Below are 16,265 nucleotides of genomic sequence, written 5' to 3'. Positions count from 1 at the left end.
CCCTCTCCCCCTCCCTCTCCCTCTCCCTCTCCCTCTCCCTCTCTCTCTCCCTCTCTCTCTCTCTCTCTCTCTGTCTCTCTCAAAAATAAATCAATAAACTTAAAAAAAAAATGTCCATTCAACAGAACTCTATTTAAGAGGAGGTACCCTTTAGAAGGAAGAGGTATGAGAAGACCATTTCAATTAATGAAAGTGCCAACTGGTAAAGCAGTACATTAAAATGACGTTAGTAGGTTAGATCTCCATTCCTATGGAGATGAAGGAATATACCTAAAACACATTTTTGCAGGAAAAATGGACAATACCTGGGAGCTTTTGGCATGTGGGATTCATGAGAATTCACAGATAACTAAGATTTTAAGATTTGGAATAGTGGTGCATTTAAAGGAGGAGGAGTAAAAGATCATTAAATTTTACTAATTTTTACATTACATGTCATAGGAGATGGTGACAGAAATGTATTCCGGCCCTTGTGTAGCACTGGAGATTCAACAGAATAATCCTACAAAGACATTTCGAGAATTCTGTGGACCAGCTGATCCTGTAAGTTAGTGTTTAAAATGTTAATCGAATTTGTTCTATTCGGTAGCTAAATATATCAACAGGCTTGATTAAATTTCTTCTTTACAAGAGATAATACCAAAATGACTACATCAGACAGATTTTTATTCAAACTAGCGTTTTGGAGAATTTTTTAATATAATACTCCAAGAAAACAGTGAATTTTTTATTAGCCTCGTGACAGTATAAAATGAGCAGAAACCTTTACTGTGGCATTTTCTTTGATTGTGTCTTCTTGCTAAATTGTCTAGAAAAGTGAATTTATCAAGCACTCTGATAGAAATTATCTAAGATATTAATTGTCCTTTGACATAGGGAGGCTCTAAATAAAGCTCTCAGTGTGAAGAATATTGATATGGTGGCCTCATAACCAGATGCATAAATATGAGCAGTGGGGCTTATATGAAACTTGACATTCTCTAGTGTCCTTTTCATTTTGCTTTGGGTTTCCTTCATGTGGATATTGGGTGGCAAGAGGGGTGAAGAGGAGGGAGATGGGGGCTGAAAAACAGAAGTAGCATTAGAATACACATGAGAAATCTCCATGCAGATGATGAAGGCTGAGTAGGATTATGGGAAGCATTACTGATTTTCAACACTGTAATTTTTTTTTAAAATTTTTTTAACGTTTATTTATTTTTGAGACAGAGAGAGACAGAGCATGAACGAGGGGAGGGTCAGAGAGAGAGGGAGACACAGAATCTGAAACAGGCTCCAGGCTCTGAGCTGTCAGCACAGAGCCTGATGCGGGGCTCAAACTCACGGACCGCGAGATCATGACCTGAGCCGAAGTCGGATGCTTAACCGACTGAGCCACCCAGGTGCCCCACAACACTGTAATTTAAATGTATTCTATTTTCTTTATTTTATTTTCACTTATAAATAGTTTATTGAAGATGAGCATCCAATTCAGTTTAATCCAGACAGCATTTATTGAGTTCCCTTAGATGTAGGACGGCAAGTTAACAGCACCTAGTGAGAAATCAACTTGTGTAAGAGTGCTTGCTAGATTTTCCCTGGAGGGGAAAGCACTCCACCCATTCTCAGAGATCAAAGAGCACACGCATGATGATCTTTTAGAACACTTGCAAAGAAACATACAAATAAGGACTAAAATATTGTTAGTTCAGGTAAAATGCAAATGTTGAGGGATTGTTGACTAAAGGAACAGATAGAGAAAACAAGGTAGCAAATGCTGGTAGAGATGAGTGAGAGATGAGTAGCCTTAAAAACCAGGTTAAAATTGTGGATTCTGTGTAAGTGGAATCCCATGTAGTGAGAAACAGCAATTCCTTATATTTAGCTTAATTTTGAGCGTATGGAGTCGTTCCCTTGACTCCATTGGAAGTCAATTGGAAGGCGTTAAAGGTAGGGGCTCTAGAAACGGTTAAGAGCAGACCTGATGACATCATTAGAGAAAGAGGTGGCAGGACCTACTATATGTCTTGTCAGGGAGAAGGAAGAATAGAAGTAAGTAATCAATGTGGTTGTGAAAGAGTGATTAGTAAAACGTGACTCTGACGTAGAGGACATTAAGAGAAAAGGGTGATGATGTTGAGTGTTTATCGATGGTTAATCATAAGACATTAGAAAGGGATACTTTTTGGTCATATGAATGAAGAGCTCTTGGTGTTCGCCATTTTTGTATCCGATTTCTGTTGGCCAAGACGGCTTTTTATTGATTCTTTAAGATAATTAAAATGGTGGGTTGAACGGCTGATTGAACATATGAGCGAATTAAAGAGATAACTAGAACAGAAGGAGAATGAGATGTTTGTTCTTTCCGTCATTCAGTAAGTATTTACTGAATCTGTGCTAGTATTTGTGAACATAAAGATAGGAGTCTCAAAGAGCTTACAGTTTATGAGTGGACAGTATATGAAGTGGCTACTTTCCATGTTCTGTGCCAATTGTAGTGTTAGATGCTTGCGCTATGTACGACAGAGCCCAGAATGTTAGCACCTAGCTCAGCCTGGAATGGGCGAGGATAGATTCTCCTCTTGAGGCTCAGAGTCTTGAATTATATACCAAGTGTAAGTGCAGGGTTGTAAGCAAGATCATATGCTTTTGATCTCTCTCTGTATATATATGTATATGTATATATAATATACGTATATATACGTATTTGTAATATATAATATACATACACATATATACACATACACACATATATCTCATCAGAAAAAATACCATTAGTGGTTATAGTCAAACCATTTTAGGGGCAATAAAATGGCTCTTCCAGTTTGTTCCCAGGCTTTGGTTTATTTTCTTCTTCTCCTCCTCCCTTTCTTTCTCCCTCTTCTCCCACCCCTCCAACAAAATTGTAAGCATTGAATGCTCACGGCATTGAATGCCGGTCACTCTGCTGGGTGCTACTCTAGGTTTATAGAGATGATCAAATAAACGCAGTGCTTATCTTTGAGGAACTTACGGTCTAGTTTTAGGAGGTGGAATTGATGAACGGCAGTCTCACTTCAAGCTGCCAGTGTGCCAGTCTACTCAGGTACTGTATTACATCGAAATAATTTAGAGACTCATTTCGTCACTGCACAGTCATTTCCACCTCTAAAGAGAGACTGTGGGTTATGATACATGTAAATAGAATTAGTGTGTGGGGAAAATGCCAGGTATGTCATGGCCGTACAATGAATACTTGACAGATTAGTAAAAGACTGGCTGTATTTTTGTGCACACCTAACATCTGGTATTCACTCATTATTTAAAGAAGAATTTTTGTTTTGAGAGAGAGACAAAGCACGCACACGAATAGAAGAGGGGCGGAGAGGGATAGAGGGAGAAAAAAAATCTTAATTCAGCCCCCTCCCTGTGAGGAGCCCCACAAGAGGCTCAATCTCACAACTGTGAGATCATCATCTGAGCCGAAATCAAGAGTCAGCACTTAAACGACGCCCACCTGCCCCTAAAAATATTTCATCTACTCAAGTGGGTTCTTTTTCTCTTTATTCCTTTTTAAGACGTAGAACTACTTTGTAAGTTGATTCAAAAGAAGGTTTAGCCTCATAGTGACCATTAGGCCACTCTGCCGCTGTCTGTGTTGTAGATTGCCATCACTTTCATCATTGATGTCTGCGCTGTTGGCAGATTCTTTCTCTTTATAGCTGGAAGGAAGCGCACATTGTGTATGAACAGAATTTCTTCCAGTCTGTCTGGAAGTGGTCTGAAAGCAGGGGGTGGTTTATAAGACAGTTCCCTGGTGGGGAGGGGTATATTAGGCTTTCCATTTTTATTTATTTACTCTATCAAAAATAAGAGAGAAATGAAATTTTATTAAAATTTCATATATGGATTGATAAGAGTACATGTATATAATCTGTTAAAAATATGTACATGTTTTGACGTATTTACGTATTTTAACGATAAGGGTGCTTGAAAAATGTTGGAGTCTACTGCGCAGAAAGGAAAAAAGATCACAACGCGTTTCTTTGTAGTTAGAGAAACGTTCACTCACCACACCATCATCTGCAAAAAAATCCATCTACTTAGGCAGAAAACCTAAGATTTGCCTCTGGAGGAGGTTTTGATTGCATCTACCCAAGAATTTCACTGTTGAGTAGCTTTGCAGTTTTCCTGCTGAGCCATCAGGAAACTGAAAGAGCCACCAAAGAAGTGGTAAATTATCTGGAAAAACTGTGCAGAATATATTTATTCTTGGGCCGATGGGGATGACGAGCCAAATACCCTTGCATAGGTAGGTCTTGTTTTATGAAAAAATATGTTTGTAAAATATTTTATGTAAAGGATCCTGTTTAAGAAAACCTGAATTTTTGGTCAGGTGATTATCTGTCTTCAGGGGCTTTGAAAACGTTATCCCATGACCTGGTTGAATTAAGAGTCAGATATTTTGGGGGTGCCTGGGTGGCTCAGTCGGGTGAGCATCTGACTCTTGATTTTGGCTCAGGTCATGATCCCAGGGGTGTGGGATCGAGCCCCACATTGGACTCTGTGCTGAGCTTGGAGCCTGCTTGGGATTCTCTCTCACTCTGCCCCTTCCCCTGATTCATGCTGTCTCTGTCTCAATCAATCAATCAGCCAGCCAATCAAATATTTTCTCACACAAAAAGTGGCTTTTTAAAATTTGATGATATTTTCCATTCATTTGATTGTCACAGTGGTCTTTCACCGGCTATTGAGTAGCCTTTACTGGTTTTAGGATTAAAGTCAAAGTATCCTGATAGTTTGAAATGCAGCTCTTTTTCCATGAATGTGCAGGGAGTTGTGGTAGACTTGCAAGAGAAATGCTTGGGAGTCAAAGTCTGTCGCTTCTGTTACCTATTGACCTTCTGGTCACATTCCTTTATTCATTGAAGGCCGGGAACCCCTGATTATATAGTCTTTCTCTTCATCCCAGTTCTTGTCATCAGATTGGCACAAGGACATCCATGTGAAAGATTCACCCAGTACTTGGCCTGAGAGCTGAATGGACAACTTCTGTCAATTATCTTTTATCATTCTGCTTCCCAGTTTTCTCCCATGACCATGCTCTATTTTTTGTTGACATCCAGAGCAGAGACACGTCTTCGAACTTAATCTCTATTATAGTAATGTCTGCCGTAGCTTTCTGGATTCCTTGGCCTCTTGATCCTCTTCCCAGTGTCCCTTTGACTTGACTGAAACTTCTAGGCTGTAGACCCTTCCATTTTCTGACACTGTAATGCCACTTTCTGACTTCCTTCTCTGTTCAACCTAGACTCCATTGTTCATACCTTTGCCCTTTTTATAGCATTCTCAGTGTCTTTACTCTCTTGTCCTTTGTCCACACTCCAAAAACCCCAAACTTAGATCCACTCAAGCATGTGCCTACCTCATTCTTATACATGCACTGAATGGTCTGGTAGATGAATGTTATACTGTTGTATAGACTCATGTTGATGCAAAGTATGATCTCCAAACAAAGCTGGGCCGATTACTGTCCTCTAGAAATCTTTTTCTGTCCTTCTTTCTGCTAATTCTCAAAATAGCAATGTTAAACCTCCATTATTTTCCTCAGCCCTCTTACAATTCAGCCTCCTCTCCATAAAAAGATAGCATTATCTTCTATTTCACAGAGAAAAGTATGGTTATTAAATATGACGTCTTAAATTTCTGCCTTCACACCATTTATTTCTGAACTCACGCTCATTCTTCATTATAGTTCCAAGGAAGTGTGTTTTCCTTCTCTGTTGAAACTTTCCACTTTATCCTTTTTCTCGTATCTTTCCTTGAAGACTTTGCCCTATTCTTCTGAATTTGTATTTTGCAAATAATATTTTTATTGTGATTATAAAAATAATACATGGCCATTACGGAAAAATTAGGAGTGAAATAAAGTTTGATAAAGGAAATGTGGCCCATAATATTATCACTATGAGTTAGCAATTTCATAAATAAAATTTGGATCAAAGTGTGTATACTGTTTTGTAGTTCATGATACCCTAAATAGTACTGAGCTTTCTCTCATGTCATTAAACATTCGTTAATGATATGATTTTACTAGATTGGTTATATGTCATTTTATGGTGTAAAATAATTTTTACAAAATAATACTTATGATAGGAGTCCAATTTCATTTTCCTGTGTGTGATATTTCTTTTTGCTTAACATCATTTCTTAAAGACACAATCCTTTCCTTACTGGGTATTCTTGGCTTCTCTGTCAGATATTAGTTGACCATATATGTGAGGATTTGTTTCTGTGCTCTAGGTTCTTTCCATTGATCTGTGTGTCTGTTTTTGTGCCAGTACCATACTGTTTTGAGTACGATAGTTTTGTAGTAGAGTTTGAAATCAGGGAATGTGATGATTCCAGCTTTGTTTTTCTTTCTCAAAATTGGTTTAGTCAATTAGAGCCTTTTGTGATTCTGTACAAATTTTGGGTTTTTTTTTTTCTATTTCTGTGAAAAATGTTATTGGAATTTTAATAGAAATTGCATTTAATGTATAGATGGGTTTGGGTAATATGGGCATTTTAACAATATTCATCCTTTCAATCCATCAACATGGGATATCTTTCCATTTGCTTGTGTCGCCTTCTGTTTCTTTCATCAAAGTCTTACAGTTCTCAGTATGCAGATCGTTTACCTCCTTGGTTAAATTTATTCATAAGTATTTTATTGTTTTTGATGCTGTTGTGACCTAAGATTGTTTTCATATATTATTGTTACTGTGTAGAAATGCAATTGATTTTCGTATGTTTATTTTTGTACCCTGCAACTTTGCTGCATTTATTATTTCTAACAGTTTTTTTTGGTGCAGTCTTTAAGATTTTCATATATTGGATCATAACATATCTACAAACAAAGACAGTTTTATGTCTTCTTTTCTAATTTGGCTGCCTTTTTTTACCTAATTGCTCTGGCTAGGATGTCAATTACTGTGTTGTATAGGAGTGGTAAGATTGGGCACCCTTGTTCTATTTCTTATATAAGAGAAGGCTTGCCATATATGGCCTTTACTATGTTGAGGTCCATTCCTACCATATGAAAATTTTTGAGAGTTTTTAATCATAAAAGGAAGTTGTATTTTGTCACCTATGTTTCTCCATTTGTTGAGATGTTCATGTGACTTTTTTTTTCTTTTACTCTGTTAATGTGGTGTATCACATTTATTGACTGGTGTATATTGAACCATCCTTGCATCCTAGGTATAAATTCCACTTGATCATGGTGTGTAATTGTTTTAATGTGGTGTTGAATTCAGTTAGCTAATATTTAGTTGAAAATGTTTGCCTAGGGGCGCCTGGGTGGCTCGGTCGGTTAAGCGTCCGACTTCGGCTCAGGTCACGATCTCGTGGTCCGTGAGTTCAAGCCCCGCGTCAGGCTCTGTGCTGACAGCTCAGAGCCTGGAGCCTGTTTCAGATTCTGTGTCTCCCTCTCTCTCTGCCCCTCCCCTGTTCATGCTCTGTCTCTCTGTCTCAAAAATAAATAAACGTTAAAAAAAAATTAAAAAAAAAAAAAAAAGAAAATGTTTGCCTCCATATTTATCAGGTAAGTTATTGGCCTGTAGTTTTCTTCTCTTGTAGTGTCATTATCTGGCTTTGGGATTGGGGTAATACTGTCTTCATATAATAAATTTGGGAGTACTCCCTCCTCTTCAGTTTTTTGGAAAAGTTTGAGAAAGATTGGCATAATTCTTAAGTTTGGTATACCTTACCAGGGGAACCTATCTGGTCCTGGGCTTTTCTTGTTGGGAGATTTTTGATTTCTCATTCAATCTCCTTATTATTGGTTTCTTCAGATTTTCTATTTCTTTATGATTCAGTCTTAGTAGGTTAGATGTTTCCAGGAATTTATCGATTTCCTCTATATTGTCCAGTTTGTTGTCATATGATTGTAATAGTTTATTTGATCCTTTATATTTCTTTGGTATGTTATAATATCTCTGCTTTTATTTCTGATTTTATTTATTTGAGTCATTCCTCTTTGTATTATGTTGAGATATGCTCCCTCTAGACTTATCTTATTGAGAGTTTTTATCATGAATGGATGTTGTACTTTTTCAAACGCTCTACCTGCATCTATTGAAATGATCTTACATGGTTTTTATTCTTTCTCTTATTGACGTGATGTAGCACGTTGATTGATTTATGGATTTTTTTTTTAATTTTTTTTTAACGCTTATTTATTTTTGAGACCGAGAGAGACACAGCATGAACAGGGGAGGGGCAGAGAGAGAGGGAGACACAGAATCGGAAGCCGGCTCCAGGCTCCGAGCCATCGGCCCAGAGCCCGACGCGGGGCTCGAACTCGCGGACCGCGAGATCGTGACCTGAGCCGAAGTCGGACGCTTAACCGACTGAGCCACCCAGGTGCCCCAATTGATTTATGGATATTGAACCAGACTTGCATTCTGGGAACAAATCCTACTTGGTCACATGAATGATTTTTTAATATATTGTTGGATTCAGTTTGCTAGTATTTTGTGAGACTTTTCCATCTGTGTTCATCAGAGGTATTGGCCCCTGTAGTTCCTTTTTTTTTTTTTTTTTTTTTCTTCGATAGGTTTTTCATCTGTTTTTGGTATCAGAGTAATTTTGGCTTCATAGAGTGAATTTGGAAGTTTTCTTTCCTTTTCTATTTTATGGAATAGTTTGAGAAGAATAGGTGTTAACTGTTACTTAAATGTTTGGTAGAATTCACCTATAAAGCCATCTGGTCCTGTACTTGTTTTTTGGGAGTTTTATGATTACAAATTTAATTTCATTGCTGGTAATTGGTCTGTTCAAATTTTCAGTTTCTTCTTGCTTTACTTTTGGTAGGTTATATGTTTCTAGGAATTTGTCCATTTCCTCTAGGTTGTGCAATTTGTTCACATATAATTTCTCATAATATTCTCTTATAATTGTTTGCATTTCTGGGCTGTTGATTGTTATTTCTCCTCTTTCATTTGTGATTTTGTTTATGTGAGTCATCTCTCTGTCTTCCTTTTTTTAAAAGTTTATTCAATTTTGAGAGCGAGAGAACAGGGGAGGGACAGAGAAAGCAGGTAAGAGAGAGTCTCAAGCAGGCTCCACACTGTCAGCACAGAGCCTGACACTGAGCTTTAACTCATAAACCATGAGATCACGACTTGAGCTGAAATCAAGTCAGATGCTTAACCAACTGAGCCACCAGGCACTGCCCCTCCAAAAAAACATACTTTTTTTTTATGAGTCTGGCTACAAGTTTATTGGTTTTGTTGATATTTCCAAAGAACCAGCTCCCGGTTTCATTGATCTATATATTTACTTCTATTTATTTATGTATGTATGTATGTATGTATGTATGTTTACATACATACATGTATGTTATTTATTTTTTGAGAGAGAGAGAGAGAGAACCAGCATGGGAGGGGCAAAGAGATATGGGGAAAGAGGATCCAAAGCAGTTTCCACGCTGACAGCAGATAGCCCGATGTGGGGCTCGAGCTCATGAACCGCGAGATCATGACCTGAGCCGAAGTTGTAAGCTTAACTGACTGAGCCAGCCAGTCACCCCTATATCATTTATTCTCCTCGAATCTTTATTATTTCTTTCCTTCTGCTAACTTTGGGTATGTTTGTCCTTTTTCATTTCTATCTCCTTTAGGTGTAAGATTAGGTTGTTTATTTGAGGCTTTTCTTGTTTTTGAAGTAGTCCTGTATTGCTATAAACTTCTGTCTTAGAACTACTTTCGCTGCATCTCAAAAATTTTAGACCATTGTGTTTTCTTTTGCATTTGTTTCCATGTAATTTTTGATTTCTTCTTTGATTTCTTGGTTGACCCAGTCATGCTTTACTAGCATGTTATTTTACTTCCATGTATTTGTGCTCTTTCCAGATTTTTTCTTGTGATTATCAGTTTCATAACATTGTGGTCAGAAAACATGTATGATATGACTTCAGCCTTTTTGAATTCGTTGAGTCTTGTTTTGTGGCCTAATATGCATTCTTTCTTGGAGAATATTCCATGTGCACTTGAAAAGTATGCGTATTTTGCTATTTTAGGATGGAATGTTCTGAATATGTCTGTGAAATCCATCTGGTCCATTGTGTCATTAAAAGCCACTGTTTGTTTGTTGATTTTCTGCTTGTAGGATCTGTTTGCCGATATAAGGGGAGTATCGAAGTCTTTACTATTGTATTACTGTCAAATATTTACTTTATGTTTGTTTTATGTATTTGTGTGCTATCATGTTTGGTGCATACATATTTTCAATTGTTATATCTTCTTGTTGGATTGTCCCCTTTATTATGATATAGTGCTCTTCTTTATCTCTTGTTGCAGTCTTTGTTTTAAAGGCTATTTTGTCCAATACAAGCATTGCTACTCTGGCTTTCTTTTTTTTAAATTATTTTTTAAATTATTTTATTATTTTTTTTAATATATGAAATTTATTGTCAAATTGGTTTCCATACAACACCCAGTGCTCATCCCAAAAGATGCCTTCTTCAATGCCCATCACCTACCCCCCCCTCCCTCCCACCCCCCATCAACCCTCAGTTTGTTCTCAGTTTTTAACAGTCTCTTATGCTTTGGCTCTCTCCCACTCTAACCTCTTTTTTTTTTTTCTTCCTCTCCCCCATGGGTTTCTGTTAAGTTTCTCAGGATACACATAAGAGTGAAAACATCTGTCTTTCTTTTGACATCCATTTGCATGATAAGTGATTCTCCATCCCGTCACTTTCAATCTCTAGGTGCCTTCCCATCTGAAATGAATCTCTTGTAGGCACATATAGATGGGTCTTGTTTTGCATGTTTGTTTTTTGTTTTGTTTTTTTTTAATCCTTTCTGTCACCTTATGTCTTTTGATTTGAGCATTTTCATTCAAAGTAAGTATGATATGTATTTATTAACATTTTATTTGTTTTGTGATTCTTTTTGTAGTTTTTCTCTGATTGTTCTCTTGTTCTCTTTCATGGTTTGTTGGCTTTCTTTAGTAGTGATACACTTGGATTCCTTTCTCTTTATTTTTTGCATATCTGTTACTGATTTTTGATTTGTGATTACCATTCAGTTTGTATTTACTATCCTCTGCATCTAGCAGTCCATATTACATTCATGGCCGCTTATGTTTGATCACATTCTTTACTCTTCTTTCCCCCACATCTTAAGTATATGGTGCCATATTTCACATCCTTCCATTTTGTGAATCCCTTGTATGATTTTTACAGGTATATTTATTTTTACCACTTCTAGATTTCCTACTTTTCATACTCTCACTTATGGTCTTTTCTTTCCCAAGAAAAGTGTCCCCTTTAACATTTTTGTGGGGCTTGTTTTCACTTGTCAGGAATGAACTCTTAGTTTTTGTTTGTCTGAGAACCTCTTTATCTCCTTCTATTTTGAATGATAGCCTTGCTTGATAGAGTATTCTTAGCTGCAGATTCTGCTGGTGTGCAAAGTTTCTGCTGAAAAATTTGCTGAGGGTTTTATGGGGTTTCTTTTGTATATAACTGTCTTTTTTGATGTTAAAAACATTTTTTTTAATCACTGCTTTTTGCCACTTTAATCCTATGTGTCTTGGTATAGACCGCCTTGATTTTGTTGGGGGATCTGTGCCTCCTGGGTATGAATATCCATTTCCTTCCCCACATTAGGAATGTTTTTAGCTATTATTTCTTTAAATGTACTTTCTACCCCTTTTCTCGCTCTCATTATCTTCAGATCTGTATAATATGAATGTTGTTATGCTTGGTGGAGTCACTGAGTTCTCTAACCCTATTCTCATTTTGCAGAATTGTTTTCTCTTATTAGTTCATCTTGGTTACTTTACATTACTCTGTCTTCTGGGTCATTAATTTGTTCCTGTTTCCTCTAGCCTGCTATTTTTTATCAAGTCTATTTTTTATTTCTTCATCTCTGATTGGTTCTTTTTTTAAATTTCTGTGTTAAGGGTCTCACTGATGTCTTCCACTCTTTTCTCAAGTCCAGTGAGTATCTTTGTGATTAGTACTGTATATTCTCCACGAGGCATATTGCTTATGTTCATTTCACTTAAGTCTCTTGCTGTGGTTTTGTCTTGTTCGTTCATTTGGGACATATTCCTCTGTCTTCTCATTTTGTGTGTCTCTCTGTGTCTGTTTTTTTGTGTTAGGAAAATCATTTATGTCTCGTCACAAAGGTAATGGCTTCAAGAGGAAGAGGTCCTGTAGTGCCCTGCAGTGCTTTGTCCCCTGTTCTCCAGGGCTTGGTGCTTCAGGATGTGTCTCTTACATTTGTTGCATATGCCCTGCTGTTGTTTCCTATCTGCCTTTTCCTTCAGTCCAATTGTCTGCAGAGGCTCCTTTTGTCTGTTGTGGGCAGTGTTTGGTCCCCAGCTTGGTGGGACATGTTTTAATTTGGTGTATAGTGGTCTGCTTGGAAAATGAGACCTGCCACGGATGTCCCCAGAACAAAAGCACCCCTAGCCAGGAGACGATGTGTTGGTGGGGATTGTTCCAGTTTTCTAGGGAAAGGGACCCACCTTACTGGGACTGAGGCAATCTTGATGAGAAAGGGCAGATCCATCAAAGTGTGGGTGGTGGGAGGGGATTTCGTGTAAGCAATTTGGGTACAGAGTGTTGGTGCAGTGCTGGTTCCCACAGGAGACCTTGTGTTTATGCTGAGGGGTGGGGGAGGGAGATGTCACTTGCCACCTCCTTTATTCCTGGAGGGATCTCCCTGTGTTCCCAGCTTCTATGGCCAAGCTCTAAGATAAGTAAATAACTCTCCCTCTCATGGGCCCCAGGAATTTTTCAAACTGCTGCTTCTGTACTCTATCTCTACTGGTGGCTTCTTGTGCTGTCCCTTCAAGGGGTGGGGACTCAATTTTGCAGAACTGAACCTGCTGACCTTTTAAATTCCAGGCTTTAAGTCCCACTGTTTGTAAACACTCATGAAATTCAGCCTCTCTGACTTTAAAAGCCAATGTTATGGGGATTCATCTTCCCCGGGAGGGCTCTCCAGTGTGATAGTCTGTTTATCACCTTCCCCTGTGCCCCAGCCTCATTTCCAACCAGGGACAGCCATAGTTGCCTTTGCCCTTTCTCCCTCTTTTTATGGCCTCTTCTCTACTTTTCTCTACTTTTACTTATGGAGTTTGTTTTGCCAGTTTTCAGTTCCTTTTCTGAATTATTTACACTCATGTGAATATTAGCTTGGTGTATCTGTGGCACGAGGTGGGCTTACTGTCCTAGTCCACCATCGCCTCAACGTGTACCTGTATAATGACTTTCTTTGCCTTTTGTTACAGTTTTTGGCTTAAAGTACATATTTTTTTGTATAAATATTGCCACCCCTGTTGTATTTTGGTTTCCAGTTGCGTGGAATATCATTTTCCATCCCTTTACTCCAAGCCTGTGTGCCCTTAAAGCTGAAGTGAGTCTTTTGAAGACAGCATATAATTTGGTCTTGTTCTTAAATTCATCCAGTCACTCCATGCCTTTTGATTGGAGAATTTATCCCATTTACATTTGGAGTAATTACTGATGGGTAAGGACTTACCAATGCAATTTTATTCATTTTCTGGTTGTTTTGCAGTTCCCATGTTCCTTTCTTCCTTCTTTGCTGCCTTTCAGATATGTTGATGATTACCCATAGTGGTATGCTTTGATTCCCTTATCTTTGTCTTTTGTGAATTTGCTGCAAGTTTTTGCTCTGTAGTTACCATGAGCGTTCTATAAATATCTTAATGACACAGTAGTCTATTTTCTGCAGGTACAAACTTGACTTTTCTTATAATCAAAGTTCTACTTTTACTCCCCAATTTTGTTTGTTATATCACAGGTTACCTCTTTCTATATTGTGAATTTGTTAACAACTTATTATAGTTATTTTGAATACTCTTGTTTGTTAATCTTTGTACAAGAATGAAGTTAAGCTATATACACCACCATATTACAGTATTAGAACATTCTGAATCTGACCATGTACACTTATCTTTATCAGTGTGTTGAATATTTTCATATTTTTTCAAATTACCCTTTAGCATTCTTTAATTTCAACCTGAAGAACTTCTTTCAGTATTTCTTATAAGTCAGGTCTGGAGGGATGAGCTCCCTCAGCTTTTATCTCTCCCTTATTTCAGAAGGACAACTTTGCTTGGATAGAGTATTTTTCATTGCTAGTTGCTTTTTATTTTCTTTCAGCACTTTGAATATAATCATCCCACTCTCTCTTGGCCTCTAAGATTTCTGCTGAGAAAGTTATTGATAACTTTGTGGAGATTCCCTTGTAAGTTACAGGCTCCTTTACTCTTGCTGCTTTTAAGTTTCTCTGTCTTTGATTTTTGATAGTTTTATTATAATGTGTCTTGCAGAGGATATGTTTGAGTTTATTTTATGATCTAAGTGCTTAATGAACTTGGATATCCAAATCTCTTCCCAGATGTGGGAAGTTCCCAGCTATTCTTTTTTTATGTAAACTTTCTATTCTTGTTTCCCTCTGAGACTCCAGTAATTTGCAGATTATTTTTTTTATGGTATCCCATTGATTACATAGGCTTTCTTCCTTCTTTTTTGCTTTGTTCTCCTGTAACTGGACAATTATTTACTTCCTGTCTTTCAACTCATAGGTTCTTTCTTCTACTTCATCCAGTCTGATATTGATGCTCTATGGTACCTTTTTCATTTTATTCATTGTATTTTTGAGCTCCAGAATTTGATTCTTCTTTTATGATTTCTACCTTTGTTAATCTTCTCATTTTGTGTGTGTATTGTGTTTTTGTTGTTGTTGTTGTTGAATTGTCTCTCTGTGCTTTCTTGTAGCTCAGTGAGATTCCTTAAAACAGGTTTTTTAAATTCTTTATCAGGTAAATAGCAGATATTCATGTCTTCAGGATCAGTTACTGGAAGATTATTGTGATCTTTTGCTTGTGTCACGTTTCATAGATTTTTCATGTTTCTTGAAGTTGTTTGTTGCTGTCTTCACTTTTGAAGTAGCAGTGACCTCCTTCCTTCTTTACTAACTACCTTCCAGAGAGAAATCTCTTCTGTCAGTCTTCGTAGGGATTCTCAGAACTTGTATGGATACACCTGCTCCACACTTTGGCTCCCTCTTTTGGCAGAATTCTTAGACTTGTGTGTCTTCTTTTGATCATCCGATGCACCAGGCCAAGTGCCAACAGCCTCTCTTTTGCTTTCCTAAAGGTGGTGCTGAAGCTCAAGTTTGTGTCTCTCCTTGGTTCACAGAGTCTTACTGATTTCTGCACATGCTCACTTGCCATCTACCAAAGCTTTTTCTCACTGTCTCTGTGGGGTTAGTGTGTGGGTGAAGTACAAGGAGCACCATGGTGCCCATGGGCTCGTTGGTGGGATCTGCAGATAGGACATCCCCAGAAGCTCAAAGATCAGCTTTTTAATGGAATCTGTGGCACAGTTTTTATAATCCACGTCCTTTCAATGGTCTCCAAGAGTCTTATCTTCCACTTTTCCAGCTATCCCCACCCTCCAGTCATACAGCTCACAATTCACTACTTTGAATGGAGTGAGAGAGAAATGGGCTTCTTTGGCATCATCCTGCACAGCTGGGGAGGCCCAGGTGTTGACTCACACACTTTCACTTTCCTCTCTTGGGAGAAATCACAGGGTAAGAATATCTCTCTTGACCCTGATGTCTCTTGACCACTTTTGGAGAAGGGTGATACAGGTAAAGTCAGACTCTTCATCTTACCCACTCCAGTCCATCCAGTTCCTATTGTTTTGCTCCAACTGTGTGCTAGGACTTCTCTGCTGGAGACGTAGACTTCTACGAAGGTGCTCCTGTCCATGGGTGATTGTCTAAGACAGTTTTTACCAGAGACTTCTGGAATGTGGCTAGGGGGGGCTGGAACTGGTACAGGAACCACTGCAGGGTCCACTTACCTGATGCACAGGTGGGCCAGACTCTTCCCGAGGCTTTTGGCATATGGTACTAAACCCCAAGGCTCCCACAAAGGGACTTTTTTCATGGTTGGATGTCACATTGTTGTTGTGAAAGGAGGGCCATGATGAAGGAGGTCGTATTCAGCCATGTTGTTGACTTATCTCTTTTCAGAACATTCTTATGTATACTTTTTTTTCCCCCTCTGTGTTTTTGGAAGAGATTCCCAGAAATCTAATTTCTAGAACAAAGGATATAGATTTAAAACCTAGTATATATTAAACTATTTTCTAGAAAGTTGGTTCCAATTTACATTCCTGCTAGCAATGCATAAGAATACAAAGTTATGAAGACTGAGGATTATTAAGCTTAAATGTTTCTAATTTAGTGGGTGAAGTAGCAATTTTGTTG

General features: G+C 38.0%; 1 protein-coding gene across 3 annotated transcripts in view; it reads left to right on the top strand.

Annotated features, from left to right (window-relative positions):
* NME7 (NME/NM23 family member 7) overlaps positions 1-16,265 on the top strand; it is a 264,705-nt gene that overhangs the window by 140,567 nt on the left and 107,873 nt on the right. For all 3 annotated transcript variants that reach the window (XM_049633877.1, XM_049633878.1, XM_049633879.1), the window contains exon 10: positions 442-543. In XM_049633877.1, coding sequence (XP_049489834.1) covers positions 442-543 — 102 coding nt within the window. The remainder of the gene's footprint in view (positions 1-441; positions 544-16,265) is intronic.

This window comes from Panthera uncia, chromosome F1 (assembly GCF_023721935.1).
Source record: "Panthera uncia isolate 11264 chromosome F1, Puncia_PCG_1.0, whole genome shotgun sequence".
Classification (NCBI taxonomy): domain Eukaryota; kingdom Metazoa; phylum Chordata; class Mammalia; order Carnivora; family Felidae; genus Panthera; species Panthera uncia.
This window is presented reverse-complemented; position numbering and strand designations above follow the sequence as displayed.